The 26,464-nt window shown below is 39.8% G+C and overlaps 1 protein-coding gene across 1 annotated transcript in view; it reads left to right on the top strand.

The window, feature by feature from the left end:
- DCC (DCC netrin 1 receptor) overlaps positions 1-26,464 on the top strand; it is a 1,302,851-nt gene that overhangs the window by 1,187,222 nt on the left and 89,165 nt on the right. Inside the window, exons 21-22 of the mRNA XM_034401555.3 lie at positions 2,331-2,363; positions 18,287-18,352. Coding sequence (XP_034257446.1) covers positions 2,331-2,363; positions 18,287-18,352 — 99 coding nt within the window. The remainder of the gene's footprint in view (positions 1-2,330; positions 2,364-18,286; positions 18,353-26,464) is intronic.

Raw genomic sequence — 26,464 nt, forward strand, 5'->3', positions numbered from 1 at the left:
GGAGAAGCCCCCGATGCTGAGAAAGGAAATGGCAAAAGGAGAAGGGGTCAGCAGAGAATTAGATGGTTAGATAGTATCATTGACACAATGAATATGAATTTGGACAAGCTCTGGGAGACACTGGAGGACAGGGGGGCCTGGCATACTGTGGTCCATGAAAAATCAGACACAACTTAGCAGTTGAGCAACAGCAATATATTTATTAAGTTAGAAGGTTATATAGCTTTAACCTTGCAAGAGTCTGTCTATTTGGTATACACAAATAAAGTTTCAAACTTGAGTGGATCTCACTGTGTCATTTCTCGGACAAAAATCCCATTTTTTTTATGTACTGAGAGCATATGCACCAAGACAAATTCCTTGTTAATTGTTATAAATGCCAAAGCAGAACTGAAACCCACCCTCAAAAAAAAAACCAACCCAAACCCTACCAAAAGCAAAGTAGAAAAACCCGATTGTCCCTGCCTGACTACAATACATGTTTTTCTTTAATCATATGAAAACAGTTCCTAAATACTTAGATCTTGAAGGTTTTCCTCAGTAGAACTCAAAAAAATGCAGTGCAAACAAATGGAGAAAATGACCCAGAAACAAACTGGCAACCAATGTAGTTTGTGAAGCAGAGTATAACATGCTCTATTCTAAGAGACACATAACTGCCAGTGCTGCTGCATTCTGTAGCAGCTGAAGATAGTCTCTTTGACATACTATGAGGAATCATGAAGATCAGGGGTGGGTTCTACTTACCTTTACCACCGGTTCACAACGGGATTGTGTGAGCGCGAGCGTTGCTCGTACGCACGCCTTGCTTCTCCGCATTCACCGAATCTCCGATGAGGACATCCGGGGTGGTGGGCAGGGCCTCCCACCAGTTTTACTACCGGTTCTTGCTAACCGGTCCGAACCAGGGGCAACCCATCACTGATGAAGATGAGTTAATTTAGCTCTAGGAAGATCATGTGAAGTGTCCTATGATTTGAATAGGAAGAGAGTGAAGAGGAACAAGATTAGACAATCAGGGCCCAGTGATTGTCCTATTCAGAAGTCTCTTTGACACATGGGTGACAAAGAGAGATACTGTACAGCAGGGGTGTCAAACTCAATTTAATTGAGGGCCGCATCACGGTTGTGATTGACCTTAGGGGGGCTGGGTGGGCATGGCCAGGGTGGGTGTGGTTAGCATGACTTCACTCATGTTGAGGGGCGCCTGTGGTGGCCCGAGCACTCTGCCAGCAAAAATAGAGCTCGGGAGGGTCGTGCGCAGCCTTCCTGAGCTCTGTTTTCACTGACAGAGGGCTGGAGGAAGCTGTCGCAACTGAAAAAGGACCTCAGGAGAGCCACACGCGACCCTCCCAAGCTCCATTTTTGCTGGCAGATGCACTACGGGCTGGTCCTTCACTATTTCCAGATCTAAGCTCCCACAGGCCAGATTCGGCCTGTGGGCCTTGAATTTGACACCCCTGCTGTACAGCATTGTTAGGCAAAGTGCCTAGGAAACTTTTTTTATTTTATTTCTGTCAAATATTTTAAAACAATATGTCCATTTGAGATTCTCAATCATCCAAATCATGGTTGTCCCAAAGGTGCTTTTCTTCAGAACTGAAGAAGCTTCTTGAATGAGAAGCGAAACATTTTCAAGGGAACAAAAAACCCAAGAAAGCCATTTTGGAAAAGCACCTTTGGGTTTTGAAACAATAGGATAGTGTTTAGAATTCCATGTGATTTTGAACTTGGGTTTCGGTTATTGTCTACAGTTTAATAAAGAGTTTGTGCCTGTACTTCAGGACTTCCAGCAATATGTAAAAATCTTAGGCATTTCAATGGACCCTTTGTAATTGAATCTTCCTTTTGATAATTATCATGAAAAGCCAGCAAGATCACTTTTTGAAAGGGCTTAAAATGTTAACTACTTCAGTCAAAACTAGCTTTCAGAACTAGCTTTCAGAACTATCACACAGGAGGATTCATGTCTAATTATTCAAAGGAACAATCTCTTTTCCATCTCATTTTCACATTTAATTAAGCTTTCCAGATGATACCTCACATCTAAAAGGAAAACAATGTGGGTTACTCCCCCATTCAGAAAAGCAACATCTAACTTCATTAGTAATGAGTCACAGATGATCCAAGTCACACTTGTGTTTCCAGACCCTCAAAATGACTCTGAGAAATGCTAAAATCTCGCCTTTTCTGCCCATCAATCTGCCAAGGAAAAGTGTGAAGTGGCACCATCTTGAAATAAAACTTGGTTAACAGAATTGTTGACTTGATGTGTCAATGTACATCCCAGAAAGTGTCAAAAATCTGACAATATTGTATTTGCTTTGCAGTGGAACATCCTGACAAAATGGCTAATGATCAAGGTAAGATGTTCTTTCTATATCTTCTTTCCTTTTTGGAATCCCTGCCGATCCTTAACTTTCTCTCCCTTGCGTTCACCTCTTCACCTGACTAGCACACCTGATGAGCAGGCACCGGCATGATAATTAATCTTGTTAATGAAGTTCTGCTCACATGAGGCAACTGTTTTGATGGGAGAGATGTAAATTTCCTGGAGAGGAAATTGTTTTGTCTGTTCTGAAGGACCAATTAAAATGTCAGGCTCCTTTGTATGTTTTTCCCCGTCTCCCTGCTATGCTTTGAATAATTCACATTAAGTATAATTAAGCCCAGCATAATTTCCATAACATACATACTTTTGTGGATGATAGATTGAATTTCCGAAGCATCTTGGTAAGGTACAGACCCGTATTCATACATATGTATACACTTGCGATGGGGGAAAAGATAATAAATCACTTTCTCTCTCAATCTGGGAGTCCTTACTTGAAAAAACAAGACAAACTTTTTTGAGACATTGTATTGGTCACTTTTCTTACTTTTTTTTTTTTTTTTTTTGAAAAAGGACATTTGTTCTTTTTTATTGTTATTTCTTCCACTTGATAGTTTTTCACTTTGGTTTCATGTCACAAGAATACAGAAATGTGAGTTGGTAACATTTTGGTCCCTGCTTGCTAAACTGGAAAAAACCCTAGGTGGCTGGGTTTTTTTTAAGATTCTGAAAGAAAATTGACTTTTCTTGCCATTTGATCCCACTGATTTAGCTACAGAAAATATCACATCATATTGAAGTTCATAGCTTAGTTTCATGTGTGCTGAAGAATCCAGTGTAGAGAAATGGTGTTTATTGAATTCATTCTCATAATATGCAGATTGGGTTTTAGAATATAATCCATTGCCTACCTAGTTATATTCTAAAAATTAAAATGTTCTTCCAAAAGCTGCAGTAGGACCTCAAAATCACATTACAATGAGAAAATGTTGCATTGTGGCATCAGATGAATTTATCTGTGAGTGAAACCTGTAGCATGCCCAGAGAGAAACAGACTAATCTAAATATAATGAAGATACAAAAACATACAAAATACAAAGAGAGCAACACGAATTAGACAAAATCTAATTAGGATCAGAGGGCAGACTGGATCTTTCTGCTAAGAAATGTCTTTTATATCCTGACTCAAGGATCTATCCTACTCTCTATAGATTATACAGTGCAGTGCCAGTGCAGTGATGCCAATATTTGCTTTGGATCTAAGAATCTAAGATTTCAACAAATGTAATTTTGAAGTTGGCGCTCAATGGCCCATATAGAGCCCATCAATCAGCTGACAAAACAACAGTGTGTATAAAATCTTGACATGATCAGCAATCCCAGAGGTGACAATAGAGCTTTTGACTGATGTGGCAGGGCAGGGCAAGCCAAGCTCACTTCTCTGTTACTCGTTGTCTGTGTTCCAGAATCTTGTCTAGAAGTTTCTAATTTTATGGCTAAATGTTTCCTTGGAGTCAGGAATATATATTCAATCCTAATATAAAAGCCAAGTTTGAAGCAAAGAGTCATGAGTCATGACACCTTCAAATATTACTTTTCCAAAAAGAAATTTCTACAGAATAGATCAAATGAACCCATGCAAACAGCTTGCAATTCCATTTCCAGAATTACTCAAATAATTGTAAAAGACAGAGAACTTCCCACTGTCTCACTATAAGGTAAAGGTAAAGGTTCCCCTCACACATATGTGCTAGTTGTTCCCGACTCTAGGGGGCAGTGTTCATCTCCATTTCAAAGCCGAAGAGCCAGCGCTGTCCAAAGATGACTTTGTGATCATGTGGCCGGCATGATTACATGGCAAAGGCACACGGAATGCTGTTATCTTCCCACCAACGGTGGTCCCTATTTTTCTACTTGCATTTTTTACGTGCTTTCAAACTACTAGGTTGGCAGAAGTTGGGGCAAGTAACGGGAGCTCACCCCATTACGTGGCACTAGAGATTCGAACCGCTGAACTGCCGACCTTTCGATCGACAAGCTCAGCATCTTAGCCAATGAGCCACCACATCCCTGTCTCACTATAGACTGGCTCAAAATAATCCGAGCTATTTAAAAAGTAAAATCCAAAAACATATCCTGTTTCCCTGAAAATAAGACCTCCCCGGATAATAGGCCCAATTGGTCTTTTGAGCGCATACGCCAAAATAAGCCCTCCCCCCTGAAAATTCCCCCTCCTGAAAATATTAAAACGCATGTGCAGCTGGTCCCTGCCATTTCCTCTGGTTAGGGTTAGGGAGACAGAGCTGGAAATCAGGTAAGACGGCAAGAGGAGCCCCATCTTGCTCCATGCACCCCAAAATAATAAGACCTCCCCGAAAATAAGGCCAAGTGCTTATTTGGGGGTTAAAAATATAAGACAGGGTCTTATTTTCGGGGAAACACGGTATGTTTTTTAAAAAACCAATCTGTGTTTGGAGATCACTTTTCCAGCCCAAAGATCTTTAGGGACAGAACAACTTTCCCCAAAGCAGTAAGATCTTCAAAAGACAGAAGAGAGAAAAAGGAGATCAGGTCTTCCACTTTTCTCTTTTCTCATAATATTTTAATTGATTATGTGCCGTTCTGTCATCATTGAGTCTTAGTGACCACATAAATAGATTTTCTATATGATGATCTGCCCCCAACCTGGTCCTTCATGTCTTCCAATGGTATACTATCACTGGTTCCATTGATTTCATCCACCCTGCTTCTGGTTGTCCTCTTCATCGCTTTCTTTCCATCTTTCCTGGCATCACAGCCTTCTCCAAAGAGTTAGATCTTTGCATAATATACCCAGATATATTTGAGCCTCATTATTTGAGTCTTGAGTAAGAATTCTGGATGGGCTTCTCATAATTGGAATGCTAATAAAAGAAAAGGAAGAAAGAAGGGGGAAATTCCAAAATAAGGAAGAAAGCAGGAGGACGGGAGAGAGAGGAGGGGGGAGGGAGGGAGGGAGGGAGAGAGAGGGGGGGAGGGAGGGAGAGAGAGAGAGAGAGAATAGCTATATTCCCCAACTCAGATTTTAATCCTTGCCTAAAAATAATTAAGAAATCTAATCAGGCTAGAATTAAATCCACTTGCATCCTTGGTTAAAGACTTTCACAGTAGACTCCACCAAACGCTATTGTTTCAGTGTATCACTTTTTAAGGCTTTTTTTAAAACATAACAAGGACTTTTTTAAAGTAAAAACAAAAAAATACCATTAATTTATAATCCACACTTTCCACTATACAGTATATACGTACTGTGTATACACAACACATACAGACACACAGAGAGATGTACTTAGCTTGGGCTTTTATCACTCCTGTCAATCTGTGTTTGCCAAATATTCATGATTTTAAAAAAGTTGCCAATTGTTAGTACCAGTTATAAATAGACATACCAATCTACCTTATTTGCTCTGACTACACATGTTAGAACACAAAATAGGTACCATTTCCCTTCCATCAATGTAGCAATTTTGAATAAATATAAAACAGATCAAAGGCAAGGATTTTCTATTATTTGGGTGACAGTACAGCTAATTTTCCTGCCTACACGCTACCACCACAAGAAACTGAAATTTGAAAAGCAAAATGGTAAAAGAACAGGAGAAAGTACTTGAAAGCTAAAAATGCATTTATTGTGCACTTACTTTTGTTGCATAAAACTGTTGCTTTGGTAAGTGGTGTTCGGTGCCAGATTGGTTCAATTAACATTTAAAGAGATGTGGATATCTTAGCTTTTGGAAGGGAAAATGTATATTGTAAAATAATGCAGCATTTTGGAAGAAGTGTGTGGTGCTTTTTCTGAATGTGATACAATTTTGACTGAGAAAAGGAAATAGTTCAGATAAAAGGTACCATTTTTAAAATCCGTTTAAAAAGCATGTTGTAATTTGGTAGACTGAGAATGCCTCAAAGATATTATTCTATTGCAGTGTTTTTCAAACTTGGCAACTTTAAGAGGTGGGGATCTTCACTCACAGTTGACCAGGTAGTTCTGAGAGTTGAAGCGCATATATGCTAAAGTTATCAATTTTGAAAAAACACTATCCCAGTCAATGGTTGTAAGCTTTGGCTGTGGAGTTGGGGACACCATGTTCTGTAGACAGATCCATGACCCATTGGCTGGACCCTTTGGGCTAGATCAGGGGTCGGCAACCTTAAACACTCAGAGACCCATTTGGACCTGTTTCCAACAGAAAAGAAAATACTAGGAGCCACAAAACTCTTCCCGTGCCTGACTATTTCCTGAGTGGCCACAAAATTAGCATATATAGTTGAATTAAACATTCTGTTTTCATCTGAAACTTTTCTTTTCTTGGATTTATCCATGGTTGGCCTACTAGGGGTCGAAAAGCTTAATAAATTGTGCATCGCTGGGTGTCGCACATTGGCAGTTGTGATGAATATTTTGAGCGACAGGGAGCCGCAGCAGACAGATGAAAGAGCCACATGCGGCTCCAGAGCCACAGGTTGCTGACCCCTGGGCTAGATTAATATCATAAAGTCAACTAGTGTCTTTAGATTCCCACAAGTGTTGAGACTCTAGAAAGGGGACTGGAGGCTAAAATATATAAAGAACGGTTGCTGGAATTGGGAATGTCTAGTCTTATGAAAAGAAGGACTAGGGATGACATGATAGCAGCATTCCAACATCTCAGGGGTTGCCACAAAGAAGAGGGGGTCAATTTATTCTCCAAAGCATTGTTTCTGTGCTATGGTGATTCTGTGTGATTGTAACAGTGTGTTGATTGTATCTGAGCCTTTTTATGTATGGTAATATATTCTTTTCATAGCTTGTATTGTTTGAATGATCAAGTGCTTTTGATAAAGTTTGCATTTTGTTGGAAGATGTTATATAGACAGTCTAAATATGAATATTCTGAGTCAGAATATGGTCTGAATATGGTAGTAGCCCTAACTGAGTGGTGCAGTGGCCTAGAGGTGAAGACCCTTGCCTCCCACTCATAAGAGTTAGGCAGCAACAGATGTTTCTCTATCAGGGTGCAAAGAGAAAATATCTGCTGTGAACTCTGCCTAGGCGTCAGGAAGGGAATCTGGCCAGTAAATGCTCAGCTCCACTCAGTCACCTCAATCCCACCCTAAAGCAAGGGATTACAGGCAGGAGTGAAATGCTACTGGTTTGGGCCGGTTTGCTGAACCGGTAGTAAAAAACGCTACTGGTTCGCCGAACCGGTAGTAAAAAAAATGTAAAAAAAAAAAAAAAAAAAGTTCCGACGATCAGCTGAGCGACGAGTGATTGTCAGAACTTTTTTTTTTTACTTTTTTAGCATTTTTAAGTTAAAAATGCTTTAAAAAGTAAAAAAAAAAAGTTCTGACGATCCCGCGTCGCTTAGTTGATGGTTGGAACTTTTTTTTTTTTTTACTTTTTAGGCATTTTTTTACTACCGGTTCAGGCGAATAGGTAGTAAAAAATGCTTTAAAAAAGTAAAAAAAAAAAAGACTCTGACGATCACGAAAGCAAATACAGAAAGCTGTAAAACGACCTTAGAGGCAGGGGTGAAATGCTCCCGGATCGGACTGGATCGCCCAATCCGGTAGCAATTTTTCCCTGTGGTTCAGCAATCCGGTAGTGATCGCTGCCCGGGTGTCAGAAGGTTTTGCACATGCGCAGAAGGTGTGCGTGTGCATGTGACATGTGCGCGTGGTGCGTGCACTTCCGAACTGGTAAGGAAGGTAAGGAGCCTTGGTGGCGCAGCAGACTAAAGCACTGTTAAGTAGCACCAGCTGCCTGCAATTACTGCAAGTTCAAATCTCACCAGGCTCAAGGTCGACTCAGCCTTCCATCCTTCTGAGGTAAGTAAAATGAGGACCCACATTGTGGGGGCAATAAACTCACTTTGTATAAAAAAAAGAACACCGCTTAGGGGGGCCCGAAAGCCCTACTAAGCAGGTATATACAAAAGTATGAAGGCTATTGCTTAACGCATTGTAAGCCGCCCTGAGTTTCCGGAGAAGGGTGGCATATAAATCAAACCAATAAACAAATAAATAAATAAATAAGTAGATTTCACCCCTGTTTAGAGGTTATGTTTTGTTTTGTTTTTATGTATCTGTGGTTGTTTTTTATGTTGTTTTTAAAGACAAAGCTGTTCAATAAAAGTTATTTAAAAAAAAAAATAAGCAGAACTTTGGACAAAAACCCCAGTCCCATCTTGCAAAATCTTATTTGAAAAATAAACATGCAGACAAAATCAGAGAGGGAGCATTTGGGGGGTGGGGGGACTTTGCAGAAACAAGCATATCTTCAAAAGGATTGGTATCAGTATCAAAATGGGATTGGTAGCTGAGTGTTTCTTTTTAAAAAAAGTTTATTATTATTATTATTATTGGTTATTGGTTCGATTTATATGCTGCCCTTTTTCCGGAGACTCAGGGCGGCTTACAATGTGTTAAGCAATAGCCTTCATACTTTTGTATATACCTGCTTAATAGGGCTTTTGCCCCCCCCCCCCAAGCGGTGTTCTTTTTTTATACAAAGTCAGTTTATTGCCCCCACAAACCGGGTCCTCATTTTACCTACCTCAGAAGGATGGAAGGCTGAGTCAACCTTGAGCCTGGTGAGATTTGAACTTGCAGTAATTGCAGGCAGCTGGTGTTACTTAACAGTGCTTTAGTCTGCTGCACCACCAAGGTTCTTTGCCTTAGAAAGACTGTCCCCCGTCCCCCCCACACACAAAATTTTATAATCCCCATCACAAGAACCTCACTTGACACACTATTGATGATGATTCCAGGACACAGGTGCATATCTGGCAAATTCAGGCTGCATAAAATCCACCAGCGCTTTGAATGTAGCTGCCAACCCTCCTCTCAAAAGTTTCATCGAACAGTTATTAGGGGCAATCTTCCATCGTAACCCTTAAACAAAGGACTCCGTTCCAATTGCTCAATTATTTCTGAACAAGAATTGGCGTGGTGCATCTGACAAGGCACTAGACCCTGGTTGTTGACTACATCGAATCTCATTAATAAAGTCTCTGCTGATTGTCTGAGTGAACAGAGAAACAGAAGCTGAAGGGTTTTCTACCCACTCCCCCTTTAGTTATTATTATTATTTTATTTCTATTTGCTTTTGTAACGAAACAGGACAATTCATCCTTTGTCTTCCTTGGATTATAGCAAGCGCGTTGCCGCTTGGTTACACGAAGCACAGAACTGTCACCGCTCAACGTTGCTTGGCTGCAAACCAGAAAATGTCTACTCTGTCTTGTCACAATGCTTCCACTCAGCTGGTGGTGGCATCTTTTGCAAATTACTTCTATTTTCTAATTCCGGCATTTGCCCAGATGCTTTGCTCTATGCTGGAGGCCTCTTTGCCACCGAAAAAAAAAAAAAAGAAACCCCACACAAAACAAAAGCAGATCAGAACAAACAAAGCGAAACTTTCGTTCCTGATGTTTCCTTTGCTCCGCTTGTGTGTTTGTGTGTGTGTGTGTGTAGGAAGATTGTCAAATGGAAGACAGCGTAGGACAATGCAGAGGGATTCCGATGGATTTCAAAGCTGTTTTTAAAGAAAGCAGCACATTTTCTTCTGATTTGGGGATATCTGCATTAAGCAGAAAGATGGAAGAGAGGGAGTGAGAAATATTTTTTCTTTCAAAAAAAAAAAAAAAAGGCTTATTTGTCTCCTCACCCAAAAAGTTCCAACCTCCCCCCAACTCCTGATTTTTATAAAGTGGATGAAAAGGGTAATATGTTCAGAGCTTAGGAATTTGAAAGAGTCCCTGCAGTTGGAATACACAGCAGGCTCTGGAGATAATAGAATATAATTGGCCATCATTCTTATTGTTTTGCTTTGGGTTTTTTTTTTTTTTTTAAAAAACAGAACCTGAAAAAGCCAGAAGATTCAGGAATTTAGCAGCTATTAGGATTATGTACTCTTTTGTGGGAAAGGAATAAACATTCATCATGATTAGTATTTTTAGAATTAATCATCATAATACCTGTCCCTTTTCAGAAACATGGCCAAGTTTTAAAATAATTACCTGTCTTCACTTTCTGGGAGAAGTAAGTAGATAGATGAGAGATAGACAGGTAGATGATAGTTTAGTAAATCAAAACTAGTAAAAACAACTACCATTAGCAAGACATGATGATTGTTACAATCCCTGCTACAAAATATGATTTCTATGTATTTTCTCTCTCTCTATATATATATGAAAATCCTTATTGTTGGTCCTCTTTAGTTCAGCATTCTAAAGTATTTATTGTGATCAATCAAGGTTGGGTGATCCCAGAAATGGGATTCACATAACTTACCTACCAGTTTGCCCACCACCAAAAATGTGAGCGCGCGCACCACCTCTGCGCATGTGCTTGGCCTTCCGCTCATGTGCTTTGCTTGCGTGTGTGCTTTCCGCGGATGCGCCCAGCCTCAAAAACATGCCTAAATAGGACAGCATAGAGCCAGAGCGGGTGGATAGGTGGGCGATTTCCACTACCGATTCGCCCAAACCGATCCGAACCGGCTGAATACCACTTCTGGGCAGTGGTGGGATTCAAGTAATTTAACAACCGGTCCTCTGCCCTAATGATTTCTTCCAACAACCAGTTTGCCAAACTGCTCGGAAAGTTAACAACCGGTTCTCCCGAAGTGGTGCGAACTGGCTTAATCCCACCACTGCCTCTGGGTGATCCTCAAATACATTGTATGTTCAGAATATCGGTCATTAATTTTAGGCTTGCTAAAATCTTAACCATGGAAATATGGTTGATATGGAGATTGAAAGATATTGCATGATTTAGGTTTTGGAAATCTAGTTCTACCAAACAAGTAACGTCATTTGTCAGCCAGTCATTATATACAGTGGTGGGTTTCAAAAATTTTTATTACCGGTTCTGTGGGCGTGGCTTAGTGGGCGTGGCATGGCTTGGTGGGCGTGGCATGGCTTGGTGGGTGTGGCAGGGGAAGGATACTGTAAAATCTCCATTCCCACTCCACTCAAGGGGAAGGTTACTGCAAAATCCCCATTTCCTCCCAATCAACTGGGACTTGGGAGGCAGAGAATAGATGGGGGCAGGGCCAGTCAGAGGTGGTATTTACCAGTTCTCTGAACTCAAAATTTCCGCTACCAGTTCTCCAGAACTGGTCAGAACCTGCTGAAACCCACCTCTGCTCTGACACCTCTCGTGTCTTGCTTACTGCAGATTCCTGCATCTTCTGCTGCATTATATACCAATGACTGATTAGAGGCAGGAATGATTTATATTTCCTATTTTTTAAAAAAGGAAGTATGGTGATACCTATCAGTTTCTTAATTCCACCAATATAAGATAGGTTGGGAATAGTTATTTTTCAGCCTCTTATCCAGTAGCAAGTAACTATAGGGGAAGGAGTGGCAAAACCTGAGGGTGGAAGCAAAAGAGGGATTAGCCCAGAATCTCTACATAGCCACAAGTGGACTAAGTCCAACCCTCCATCCCAAGGTTTGGTTGACCCTTATCTAACTCCAACAGGTGCTAGCTATTAGTTGAGAAGATTCCTGTGCATAGGCTGCTTAGCAATAAACCAGTTTAATCATACTTTCATGTGTAGACCTGGTCTTTTTGGGCTGACTATCTAATAACAATACTCAGCAGATGTATGTCTTTTTTCATTTCCTATGCCTTGAAAAAGATGATATCTGCAGACTGTAAACTGTAGCATCAACCAATTGGCAACCAAATGCAGGTCCACGAAGCTGATGTTACATGCTCCCAATGTCAGGAGCCAGACAGTATATGGTCCTCTGCATTTTGGGCCAATTGTAGTTGCCTACTAGTCTTCAAGGGCAACCCTAAGAAGAACTCATTGGAGTAGTTGAACTAAATGGTGATATTTTCACCATCTAGATGACTTCCTTTTCAGAATCTGATCCCCAATCCCCTTCTGTCTTCTTTTCTCAAGACACACATATCATTTAATCTTTCTTCCAAGATCTTAATTATTATGTGATCATCCTTATTGCTCTTGATTGAATCTATTGCAATTTGGCTGAAGTTTTCTTAAAGGACCTGTCCCCACAATGACATAAGTGGTTATATGGGGAACTAATGTGTGTGAGAACACTAAGAAAGAGTCACTTAATTCAATCAGCTCTAAACAGATCCAGTCATACATTTGGATTAAATAACACAATCTAGCTGGGTTGCAGAAGTAACTAAACCCAGTTATACATACATTTATACATACATACAATTATACATAACTAGTCCTCTAAGAAAAATCAAATCATGGATTGACAGTAACAAGTCAAGTTGCACTATTGCATATAATGCATTTATTTATATATAGATTGAATTATTGAATTTATTAATTATTCAGTTATGTCCAATCCATTTTTTTTTTTACCTAGCGAGATTGTTCTGGATTTTATTTCTGTCTACATTATGTTGGCAAAATCCCCACAATCTACTTGGAAATTTTCCCCTTTAAAGGATAAAAATGAGGAGGTTTATCTGTCAAGTCTTCTGTTGACAAATTTATGCTGACTTGATAATTTCCTTTTTTTTAAAAGTCCTTACAATCCGGTCACTGCTTCTAATAAGTATAGGTAGTTTAAAAAGAATGGAAAGAAAACATGTATTTATTCATTTCTTCTGTTTTTTTAAAAATAGAAGTTAAATGCAACTTAAATGCAAGTTAAAACGAACTATTATTCCTTGAGATTTCTGGTTTGGAAACTAAAGAGGCAATTTCATCCATGCTGAATTCAAAGCAAAAAATTATAGTCAGTCAAAGTAATCTAGAAATGGGATAATATTTGCCCTATGCCTCAGGGCAATAGATTGTTCATACATAAAATAGTCTTGAAGCTTTGCAAGGGATAGAGGTACTAAGTGAAATATTATTTTAGCCTGCATGCACAAAACAAAAAAGAAAATAAAGGGTGAGAGACACATTGGGTTTGTGACTATGAAAATGGTCTGTTTGCTCTCCAGTCCTAATGATTATGACTCAATATTGTGCAACTTTACTGAGGATCAAATGCCAATGACTCTGCAATTAACTTGACTGAGAAGTTGATTATGCTGAAAGCTCCTATGATGATAACGACTTTGCATTCCTAATTGTGCCTTTCATGCCAGAGCACTTCATACATTGACAGGAAAAAAGTATTTAAGAGAAATAATTTCAGGTATACTGAAGCTGGAAGCACTTCGTCTAATGAAAAAAAAAAAATAATCAACTCCTCAATTTAGCATCTTCTTTCTCAAGTGCATGACAGGTTCTTCAAGAAGTTATAAGCGATTGATGGATTTGTTTCATGAATTTTCAGGATAATATCAGCATGGTACAGGATTGCCCCGTGGCCTTTTATTATGAGAGTTCCATAGTTTTGTATAATCATTTAGGACCTGGCATCTGTTGTGAACGATATATTGTGGCTTCACTCTTTTATCTGGCTTTTCTAGCCCCAATTATTGGAGCAAGCATGAATGAACCCCACTGTGCTAGAGACGGTAGGGAAGATAATGTGGACGTTAAAAGAAGTAATTTGGAAACCTTTTGGTGTGTTTGTTTGATTCTTTTATTAAGGAAAAAAATGACTATTATGAAATACTTTGAATAAGCTGGCAAAAATGAAAGGATGGGAGAAGATGACCCTGGAGTGAAAAGCAGACTGATAGCATAAAGCAGGCTGGTGCTTTTCCTAGAGGGTATGAAAAGGGTCATTTTAGGAGCATGATAAAGAATAAATGTTTATATTAGCTAGTTTTAACATCAGAAAGAGACGGCAGAGAAAGAACCCTCGTTGGAAATGCAGAACATTTGAAGCACCAGGAGAGTCTCCACAATAAGGTTCCCCACCCTCTTCTGAAGTAGCATTCCTAGTGTGAAAGTTGTATATTAATTTATATTACTGTATCTTTGTAATGCTTTGCATCATCTTGAAATCTTAATCTTAATTTTGTAGGCTTCCTAGCTCTTTAGAACTTCTCTGGCCAGGAGCCCAGTGATCACTGTAGCTTTTTTGCATGCCAACAAACTATATTTTGTTGCAATATCACCAAATGCTTTGGTTTCTTGGAATGGAATGGAATGGAATGGAATGGAATGGAATGGAATGGAATGGAATGGAATAGAATAGAATAGAATAGAATAGAATAGAATAGAATAGAATAGAATAGAATAGAATAGAATAGAAAATAGAAAATAGAAAATAGAAAATAGGATAGGATAGGATAGGATAGGATAGGATAGGATAGGATAGCAATAGCAATAGCAATAGCAATAGCACTTAGACTTATATATCACTTTACAGTGCTTTACAGCCCTCCCTAAGCGGTTTACATAGTCAGCCTATTGCCCCCAACAATCTGGGTCCTCATTTTACTCACCGCAGAAGAATGGAAGGCTGAGTCAACCTTTGAGCCTGGTGAGATTTGAACTGCCAAATTGCAGGCAACCGGCAATCAGCAAAAGTAGCTTGCAGTACTGCATTTTAACCAGTGTGCCACCATGGCATAGAATAGTTCTTTCTTGGCCACATTTGATTGGGCACACAAGGAATTTGTCTCTGATGCACAAGCTCTCAGTGCATATACAAACACCAAAGTAATACCATCATAAATTACCAGTAGGAGAAGTAGTAGGAAAGGTGAGAAGGATAATAGTAACCCAGCCCTACTACATGGGTAAATATCCTTAGACATAAGACAGTGTTGTGGGAATTAGGTGTTCAGCAGAGTGTTGGCACAAGGGAAAAAATCTTTTGTTTCTCTAGTTGTTTGGGCATGAAATGCCCTAAAGCAGCATCCTAAGGGGAGGAGTTAAAACAGTTTATTTCCAGGATGTGAGGGGTCTGTAGATATTTTCTTAGCCCTCTTTTTTTATATACCGCTTTACAGTGCTTTACAGCCCCCTCTAAGCAGTTTACAGAGTCAGCCTATTGTCCCCCAACAATCTGGGTCCTCATTTTACTCACCTCAGAAGAATGGAAGGACGAGTCAACTATGAGCCTGGTGGGATTTGATCTGCCAATTGCAGGCAGCCGGCAGTCAGCAGAAGCAGTGTGCAGTACTGCACTCTAACCACTGCGCCACTGAGGCTCTTTCTGACTTGTGAAGGTCCTCAATGGAAGACAGGATGGTTTCAAGTGTTTTTTCCTGCAGTCCTAACTATCCGTTGAAGTCTGTACCCATCCCGTTTGCTTGCTGTACCAAACCAGACAGTTATAGAAGTTAGTGGGCATTTTTCCCACAACAACAGATTAGATTTTTATTCCTCTGTAGTTCAGGACATGGCTGGTATCTGTTAACGTCCATTCTCAAGAGACAAGCAAAGGCATTTTTATGCTGGAGGTAAAGCATAAGATGACAAGACTAAAAGTTGGTTCTTTTTCAGTACCATCTACATGCTAAAATAACCCATCAAAAATGTGTATATCTTTAATCACATTTATTAGATTTTTTCTTTTTTGCTAAACCATTGAAACTAACAAGCCTGTTTGGGTGCACTGCTGAGTCTAAAGTTATTATGGATATTCAGAGATAGGTGAGAAAGTGTTTAGCATGATGGTGAAAGCTTTTCAAATTCTGCAATTATAAGAAATCAAGTCATTTTGTATCATTTTACCACACTTGAAATATTCATTCATTTATCTCTTCATCTATCTATCTACAAGGGCTTATATATTGCTCCAATCAAAAAGAACTCTTGAATATCTTGCATCTCCCCTTTGCTAACAAGGTTAAAAAAACCAACAGTGACACCAAATATCCATTAGCAATTACAGCTGAAAGTTTCTACATGAGAGGAACTTTTCTGAGAGGAACAGTTCTGTAGCGGACAAGTAAAGCTCTACAGATAATCATTAAAACTGCCCAGAATATCATCGGGCTCCAGCTACCAGCCCTGGACGACATCTTCAAATCTCGCTATTTGAGGAAGTTGCAGAACATTCTCAGAGACTCTTCCCATCCTGCTTATAATCTTTTTGGACTGTTGCCTTCTGGCAGAAAATACAGAACAATTAAAACTCAGACCACACGTTTTCTGAATAGTTTTTATCCCAGAGCTATAACTGCACTCAACAATGAACTAAAGGGCCACCATCAGTGAGCTGTTAGACAGCATTACTTGGTCTGTTGTGTGGATGTTTGGGTGGTTTAGGAACGGGGAATTTGTGGTGGGGGGTGGGTGTTTGGGGATTGTTATGTGTGTTGGGCCTGGTCTTTGGGTGTTAAGTGAATTTTGTTGTATGGGTATACTGTGTATACACGAACAATAACAATAAAGTTATTATTATTATTTACTTTGTTCATTAAACATGAAACTCAGTCAACTGAACATTCAAAAATGCATCACAAATACCATTGACTGGTGCTAATAGTTGATACGGGTTGCTGCCAGCATCCTAGGTATCAACCAAGTACCTTCTTAAGATGTACAATATTCCAAGTAGCGCAGTTTTTTGCAGTTCTGCTGGTGTTATTGCAGGAAGCTGCAATTCGCTGATGTATCTTATAAAATTCTTGGACATGGTACCAAGTGTCCTGATGACAATGGGTATCACTGAACATGATTCATCCATAGCTGTGTAGTTTCGATGGCCAGGTCGCGATATTTCATGATTTTTTTCCAGTTCTTTTTCTTCGACTCTGGCATCTCCTGGTACCGCAATATCAATAAATTGTACGTTTCGGTTTTCGACAACTATGATATCTGGGGTGTTTTGTTCCAAGTGACGATCTGTCTGTATTCAAAAGTCCCACAAGATCTTCATCTTATTCGAGTCCCACAAGATCTTCACCTTAATTTTCTATAACTTTTTCCACTTTATGTTCCCAAAATATTATTATTATTATCATTATCATTACCATTACCATTACCATTACCATTATTATTATTTCAGTCATCCGTGTTGGTTGTAGTCCAAGTGCAGGAGAGACTTTTATATTTCTACACAACCCACTTCCATGTGTACCAAAAGTTAAGCATCTACGTGCTATGGGAAAGAGGCTGGCCCTTGATAGAATAATACAGTTACCTGGACTAGAAAAGAAATGTAAAAACTGAAGTTAGTGTTGTGGCTCCGATCACCGAGCCTGTGTTATCAGCAGGAGAGGACTCCGAGAGTGAAGGAGAGGAGGACCCTCCTCTCTGGCAATGCCTCCGGTGTCCTCCGAAGGTCAAGAGATAGGCCCAGGGCCAAGCACTTCCACGCAGCCGCAGGTGGACAGTAATGATGATGATGATGAGTCTTGGCTGGACCCTCGACAGCGTCGCAGAGATAAGCGCGCGCAGCAGAGGAAGAGGCATGCCAGGGATTAAGCTGAGTCACTGGACCACACCCCACAGGGTATAAAAGGGGGTGTGGTGGCTGTTCAAGCTCTGTGACGAGCAAAAACTGATATTGAACAAACCTCTCTGCATTGCTGGACTTTTTCAGTATTCTCTTATTTTTTGTGTGTTGGCTTTGAAAAAACACTCCCTTCGTAAGTAAAAGACTCTTGGCAGCCAGCCACTGGGTTGCTGCCAATTCTGCTCTTAGAGAAACCTTTGTCAGCTGGTTTATTTCACTATTGACTGTCTGTGGGGGTGCGTGTGTGAGACGGGGACAGAACAGTTATGAGAGAATTTGAATCATTGTAAAAGGAGTGCCAATCACATGTGTTGGTCATGGGAAGTATGCCCAGCTCTTCTATCAGATCTCTCATCTTTTGAGAGCAAATTTTCTGATGGGAACCACATTCTTCACCTATTTTGTCACTTTAAACTAGCAACCCTGGATAGTAAAGGAAATCTGGAGTCAAAGCCCTCCAAAATTTTACTTTAGAAAGTCTGTTTTCACATTGACCTACAAATATTGCCTTCTCTAACAATGTTGACTCTCTTAAACATCCCACTGACCCCCTTTCAAGCTCTGGACTCAGCTGGCTATTCAGTTCTGATGTTTGTTTGTTTTTTTCCCTCAGGTCGTCATGGAGATGGAGCCTATTGGCCCGTTGACACGAATTTGATTGACAGGAGCAGCCTCAATGGTAAATATGACTAAAGCCAAATTCTTCCCTTTCGATTGTCATTGGTTATTTCTGTCTGATCTGTCTGATTTTTACATTTTTCTACCTTTTCTTCACTCCCATTTCATCTCAGTGCCCCTTAGATGAGGCCAGAGTTTTAACTTTGGGAAGACCTCAAGTAAATTGGCACAGGAGTCCCCCTTAAAAGTTAAGAGTATGGGTTGACTGACTTCATGGCTGAAATGGGCATGGAGATGATTTTAACTGGTTCAGAGCTTAACTGGGGGGGTGGGCAATGGCTCAGTGGTTAAAGACACTGAGCTTGTCTGCTGGAAAGCTGACAGTCTATTTCAAGACCCGAGCACCACATAACCTAGCAGTTATACAAATGTTAGTAGATTAATAGATATACTTTGGTGGGAAGGTAACAGCATTCAGTGTGCCTTTGGAATGTAGTCATGCTGGCCACATTACCATGGAAAATGTCTTCAGACAATGCTAGCTCCCTTGGCCAAGAAATGGGGATAATAAGCACCATGATCTAGAGTGGGACATGCCATAACAGGAAAACCTTTACCTTCAGAGCTTAACTACAGCATATTCACTTAAAGCCAACAGGCAAAGTCCAACTTAGCAATATCCTTAAAAGGATTTTACCAACATAGTTTACAATATATTGCTTTTACTCAGGGGTGAAATCCAGCAGGTTCTAACAGGTTCTGGAGAACCGGTAGCAGAAATTTTGAGTAGTTCGGAGAACTGGCAAATACTACCTCTGGCTGCCCCCAGAGTGGGGTGGGAATGGGGATTTTGCAATATCCTTCCCTTGCCATGCCCACCAAGCCATGCCCACAGAATCAGTAGGGAAACAATTGGATTTCACCCCTGCTTTGACTGATTTTTCTTTTCTTTCTTTTTTTTTTTATTTTTTTTTTTAATTTGATTTATATGCCGCCCTTCTCCGGAGACTCAGGGCGGCTTACAATGCGTTAAGCAATAGCCTTCATCCTTTTGTATATTTATACAAAGTCAGCTTATTGCCCCCACAAACTGGGTCCTCAATTTACCTACCTTAGAAAGGATGGAAGGCTGAGTCAACCTTGAGCCTGGGGAGATTCGAACTTGCAGTAATTGCAGGCAGCTGAATGTTAATAACAGGCTATTAGTCTGCTGCGCCACCAGGCTCATTTTCATTTTTTCATTTTTTTCATTCCATTTTTCTATTTACAATCTATATCTACATCTAATTTTGCAACGTTGACATATAGTCATGCTATCAATATCAATATCGTGTTTATGATTTTTAAGCATTGTAAGACATTTTGAGTTTCTTAAAAGTAACATAATGAACTTAGTTCTGTACATTTCTATGCATATGTATTAATGAAATAAAGCAAGGGTGTCAAACTCAAGGCTGGGGGGCCGAATCTGGCCCTCGGGGTGCTTAGATCTGACTCACTGGAAAACAGTGACGGACTGACCCGCGGTGCCTCTGCCAGTGAAAATAGAGCTTAGAAACGCCACATGCAGCCCACCCGAGCACCGTTTTTGCTGGCAAGGGGTTGCAGGAGGCCATCACAGTTGAAAACTGAGCTTGGGAACCCGTTTTTTGCTGGCAGAGTGCTCAGGCTGCCACTGGCGCCCCCAACACAAGTGATGTCGAGCTGTCCACGACCACCACACCCATTTCCCCCAGCCCGCCCCCAAGGTCAAACGTAACCCTGATGTGACCCTCAATGAAATCAAGTGTGACACCCCTGAAATAGAGGATTTTAAATTATATGACAATTTTTCATTGCTTATTTACTGGTATCTTCTTGTTATCAGCTGTGTCCCTTTTTGCCTTGTTTTCCTTTTATACAGCTATTTACTCTATTCCTTTAAATGTTTCAATAAACAAAGTATAACAGAACATAACACACCCAAAAAGCAAGTGTACTGAATTGCGACAGTCTATATGGCTGAATCATGTGTTTGTGTGATTGATAAATGTTCAGAGTTGTGTTCCCATCACATCAGGGCAGGAAAAAAATGGGTAACCATGTCCCTCTATATTATTACAGATCTGACTTTTCATTGCCACCACAATGGTAACTTCCTAATAAGGCTGTCTATTTATGATTACAGTGGTTCGTAGACTAACTAAACCTCTGAACCTTCACTTCATTTCACTTATGGTCATTCAAATTTCCAGCCATTTTAGACAAGTCAATATAACGTAGCTCCTTACATATATTCGTGTGGGCTTCCTTGGCAATTTGCAAAGCTTTTGCTCACATAACATTTTACATAGGTGCCAGGAATGTTGATTCATACAACAATTTACTGCTAATTGCAGGGTAAAAGAAACAAGTAAAGTTGCTGATTAGGAATATTGTTTTGAATGTTCTTAATTAAGAAGATTTTGGTTTGACAGCCATGGCATACAAATTATTTGAACTGGCATGGAACATTTCCATAAAAAATTAATTATTCAATAGATGTCTAGTAATTGTTTTGGATACTTGTCACTAGGATGCTGTTAAGTGCAATATGGAGACATTTCATGGAGCCCCAGACAATCAGCTGCTTGTGCTAATCAGGCTGTGTTGAAGCTGAAACGGGCTGTTTGCTGTTTGCTGCAAGGAGGCAAATTGCTGGGAGGCAGAGGCCAAAGGGTGGGGGCCAGCGGGTGGGCATTCAGTGTATAAGATGCACCCAAATTTAAGTTCATCTTATACTCTGAAAAATATGGTAATTTAGAGAAGTAAAATGTATTTGAGGATGTAACATTTCTATTTTATATTTTAAGGGTCCTAATGGAAATTTAATTTTAATTAAGCCTGGCCCAATATAGCAAACCGTGAAGGAAAATCTCCTATGGTTTTCAAAAGATTAATACAATGTAATAATTACTAACTTTGTTTGAACATGCTATCATTACACCATTCCCTGACTAATGGGAATTCAGAATTTTCAAACTATTGAATACATTAGGAAAAATAAGTAGCTGAAGGTTGCACAAAGCCACTCATAAAAATACAACATTAGTACCAAGCCAATAGCTGATTACATCAGATCGGTTCGTTTTTCAACACATGAAATGAAAAAGGAATGCTTAATGTTGTCATTATATCCCTTTGTATATTAGGGGCATGAATCAGAAATAGTATCATGAAATCTGGATGCTGACAGTCAGGATATTATTTGATAGCTAACAATTTTCTGTATCAAAGGCAGAATAAATGAAGCTTCTTGATTGTTGTTATAATTTTGTCTTGTTAGTGATAGAAACCAAGGCCTTCTAGGTTTGTTTCTTGGATTCCCCCTGTCCCTAAACGTACAAATGTTCGAAATCAAATAAGGGAAAGAAAAAACCCAGCTATTTACAAAGAAGGATGGACAGGCTTATGAAAATATTGCAGTCTATGGAGATTCTCAATCATCCAGGTCATCGATGTTCCAAAGGTGCTTTTCCAAAAGGCAAATGGATTTTCCTGGCTTTTTCCTTGAAAATGTTTCGCTTCTCAACTGAAGAAGTTTCTTCAGTTCTAAGTGACTGGCAGGGAATGGTTTCTTCATGATTTAATGGTTTCCTCATGGAAAGCACCTTTGGGATATCACATGTAAAATTATGATTGACTATGGGAAGTCATGGTTCTATGTTTAAGAGAAAGAGAGAGAGGGGGAGAGGGAGAAAGAGGGAGAGGAGAGAGAGAAAGAGAGCTTTTTAAGAGATATATCCTAAGGTTTTGAGGCTACAACTTGATGTTCCAGGACCACATATGACCCTGGAAACCTTGCATACTACTTGAAGGACCATTCACATAGAATAAATGGTAGATTCCTCTTTTATATTTGTTTGGAGAAACAAAATGTATATTTTGTTGTGTATATGAGATGGTGATGGAATGGTTTAAATCCAGGGTGTCATATTATATCTCAAGACTTGGTGATAGGGTTATATCTAGATTGAACAACCAAGAAGTAGATGCAGACAGAGATAAAGATCCAAGAGAGCAGGGGTGGGTTCTAAATTTTTTTACTACCGGTTCTGTGGGCGTGGCTTATTTTGTGGGTGTGGCTTGGAGGTCATGTGACTAGGTGGGCGTGGCTAGCTGGTCAGAGTCATTTCTGGAAGGTCCTCGCACTTACGACCAGTCCTAGCACTTATGACCCAACTCATTTGTTTGCTTTTAACACTGATCAGCTGTAGGACGGCCCTTTGAAGCCCCGCAGCAAGAGTTTAAACAGTTTTTTTCCCTCTAGTCATCAGCTGGGACTCAGGAGGCAGCAATAGATTGGGGGTGGGACCAAATAAAAGGTAAGAATAACGTGGGTGGGAGGGCGGGGGGGAGAACCAGTTTGGTGATGTCATATCGTCACCACTACCGGCTCGGCCGAACCGGACCGAACCGGGAGGAACCCACCATTGCAAGAGAGGAATATGGGAGGCAAGTCAAAAAAAGCATAGCAATTAAAGTATTGAAGCGGGCAAGAGATGATGGATAGATGATTTCTCCTTTCTGTTGCTGTTGTTCTGATTTGCTTTTCTTTTTCTCTTGCTTTCTTTTCTTTTTTTAGGTAGGTGACATGACTAGACGTTAGGTAGGATAGGAAGAAAATGTTTTTTAATAAAGGGCGACATTATTAAAAGTTAGAATAAGAGATAGAAATAAGTGAAGGGGGAATATTAGTGTATCTACTTTTATATAATAAAATAAAAGCAATAACAAGAAAACAAGGAATAATTGGATAATGATAAACTGCAACTTAATGTAAATGTGTATTATTAATAGAAATAAGTTGATTGAATGAAATAATTATGATTAATTTTACTAGTTTTATTCGTATTAGAATGTATGACAACCAGGTGCCACACTGTTCATGCACTGATATATTTGTAAAAAAAACAAAAAAACAAAAAACTTACAAAAAAAAAAGAGAGACTAGGTATTACTAGAGTAGTATTAACATGAATTGGATGGCTTCATAGAGGCCCAGTCTATTAAGGCTATTCGTCCTAAAGATTACATGTGGTCTCCGAGTTCAGAGGTAGCACATCTCCAAATGTCAGCTACAGGACAACAAAGGATAAAAAGGCTTTGGTTCAAAATATTGGGCTTCGGTGGGCCTTTACCTGATCCAGCAGGGTTATTTTGTTATTGTTATGTATTAGCAACATCTGGATTTACAGATCTACAATGTGTTCAATTGGAGCCTATCGTCAAAGAATACTTTAGAAGCTGCTATTGATCCCACATGCAAGTTTTCATACAAAAATTGGCTGAAGTGGGACTCTATCCCCTAAAGGAGACAATTAAAAGAAGACCTCTTCTGATCCACTAATCCCTGCTAAATTGCCTTAGCAAAAACCAATATAAGAAAGCACGGAAGCCGTTACTAGGGACCGTACAATTTAGTGTGCCGTCTCTTTCAGCGATTTCATTGACATAAACAGAGAGAGATCATCAGACCAGACTTGATATATATTAATTATTGCTGAAAGGATAGCAATCATAATTTTGAATCAAGTATGCTACACAATACATTAATTTAACATATTTTGTGCCAGATTGTGAGCAGAGCATTAAAGCAGGCAATCAAATGAGTCGGCAGATAGGAGGCCCATTATGCCATAAACACCAGTGGGCAGGAAAATAAAAGTCCATCACTCCTCTTATTCCATCTTCAAGGACATAATGGTAATAATGATGTCTGATGAGCTTCACCAACTCCTAACCTAATGGATTTTAGTGCAGTAGGAAATGACTGGTGCCACACTCAGCCTAGCTTTGATGTTTTTCCAGCTTTCTGTGTTACTTTCCCTTAAACCTTGTAAAGCTCCCTCTGTTTTCTAAAGCCTTAGTGAAAGATAAGACAGTTCCTTTCTGCAGCCTCGGATTTTAAAGGACCTCGCTTTTTAAAAAGAGGGGGGAAAAAAACCAATTTAGGTAAAAAAGAAGAATGGAATAGAAGAATAGAATAACAGAGTTGGAAGGGACCTTGGAGGTCTTCTAGTCCAACCCCCTGCTTAGGCAGGAAATCCTATACCACTTCAGACAAATGGTTATCCAACATCTTAAAAACTTTCAGCGTTGGAGCATTCACAACTTCTGGAGGCAAGTTGTTCCACTGATTAATTGTTCTAACTGTCAGGAAATTTCTCCTTAGTTCTAAGTTGTTTCTCTCCTTGATTAGTTTCCACCCATTGCTTCTTGTCCTACCCTCAGGTGCTTTGGAGAATAGCTTGACTCCCTCTTCTTTGTGGCAGCCCCTGAGATATTGGAACACTGCTATCATGTCTCCCCTAGTCCTCCTTTTCATTAAACTAGACATACCCAGTTCCTGCAACTGTTCCTCATATGTTTTAGCCTCCAGTCCTCTAATCATCTTTGTTGCTCTTCTCTGCACTCTTTCTAGAGTGCAGAGAAGAAAACATACATTTGCTTTTGCTTTTCCTTCAGCATATCGAGAGAAACAGACTGTCTGCCTTTCCATGTCATTTTTCTAAGCTGGATCGCATCATTTTGGGTTTCTTGGGAATGGGACGAGCCACGATTGACTGTATGTTCCAAATGAGAGTTTTCCCTGCAAATAGTTAGCCATGATTAAGGCTGTCATCTTACCTATTTTGCTTCACATCAGTTGATTAGAACAGAAGACGCTGTTTAAAATAAAAGAAATGTCAAGAGCTGCAAATATCACTGCTGGAAAAAAACCTGAAGAATAGCTTGAAGGTTAAGAGTTCTGTGGGAAGAACTATTTTCCTAGCAAATTTTAACTCTTTCTTATACTGCAAACAGGTCAAGTTTTCCCCCTTCTCTCTCTACTGATTTCTTTCTTGCACCTTATTCCCCATTCTGTATTTTTTTCTTGTGCTAATAAGAGGAAGAAGTGAAATCCCTGTACACGTAAGATTTAGTTTGTAAGAGAGAATTGTTGAATATAAAAGGAAAAAAAGAGTGGTATTTGCAGATGGAGGGTCAGTTCATTTTATAATGAACTGATTAGGGGGCTGGAAGCTAAAACATACAAAGAAAGGTTACAGAAATTGGTTATGTCTAGTCTAGTGAAAAGAAGGACATGGTAGCTGTTAAGGATATTGTTGTTGTGTTACCAACCAGCAGAGTGTAGAGCACAGAGAAACGTTGCTGAGAGCAATGAATAAGAGATATGCAAACTGGTTTATCAAAAGTTTACTTTATAGTGGAAAAACAATCTCATAGTCTTTAAACAAATCCAAGTCTTTGTCAGTTAAATCAGTCCGAAGTTACAGATATCTTCTTACCACACAAACAGTAGTTGGTTAGAATAACAAACTCACTCTGGTTCACAAACCACGATGGTAGCAGATCCATCCAACGATGATAGCACAATGGTAGCAACTCCTCAAACAATGGTAGCATATCACAAACTGAATACTTCACAGTACCTTTCTTAAATACGTTCACAACCAGTGATTATCTAATTACAGCATGACTCAGCATTACAATGAATCAGCAGGAAAACTTTAAAGTCATACAATACACATTCAGATTAAAGTTACAGAACACATATATTGCCTGGACAACTCGTTAGGCTCAAACCATATCCTAACAATAGCAGTGTTCCAATATTCGAGGGGCTCCTACCAAGATGAGGGGTCAAACCAGGGGTGAAATCCAGCAGGTTCTAACAGGTTCTGGAGAACCGGTAGCAGAAATTTTGAGTAGTTCAGAGAACCGGCAAATACCACCTCTGGCTGGCTCCAGAGTGGAGAAGGAATGGAGATTTTGCAATATCCTTCCCCTGGAGTGGGGTGGGAATGGAGATTTTGCAATATCCTTCCCCTGCCACGCCCACCAAGCCACGCCCACAGAACCAGTAGGGAAAAATTTTGGATTTCACCCCTGGGTCAAACTATTTTCCAAAGCACCAAAAGAAACAATAGATGGAAACAATAACCAAGGAGAGAAGCAACCAAGAACTAAGGAGAAATTTCCTAACGGTGAGAGCAATCAACCAATGGAATAACTTGCCTTCAGAAGCTGTGGGCACTCCATCACTGGAGGCTTCCAAAAAGAGACTGGACAACTATTTGAAATGGTATAGGGCAGTGATGGCAAACCTTTTCGGCCCAAACCAGAACCTGCGTGCATTCATGTGCATGTG

Source organism: Pantherophis guttatus, chromosome 2 (genome assembly GCF_059756535.1).
Source record: "Pantherophis guttatus breed Tessera chromosome 2, ASM5975653v1, whole genome shotgun sequence".
Taxonomy (NCBI): Eukaryota; Metazoa; Chordata; class Lepidosauria; order Squamata; family Colubridae; genus Pantherophis; species Pantherophis guttatus.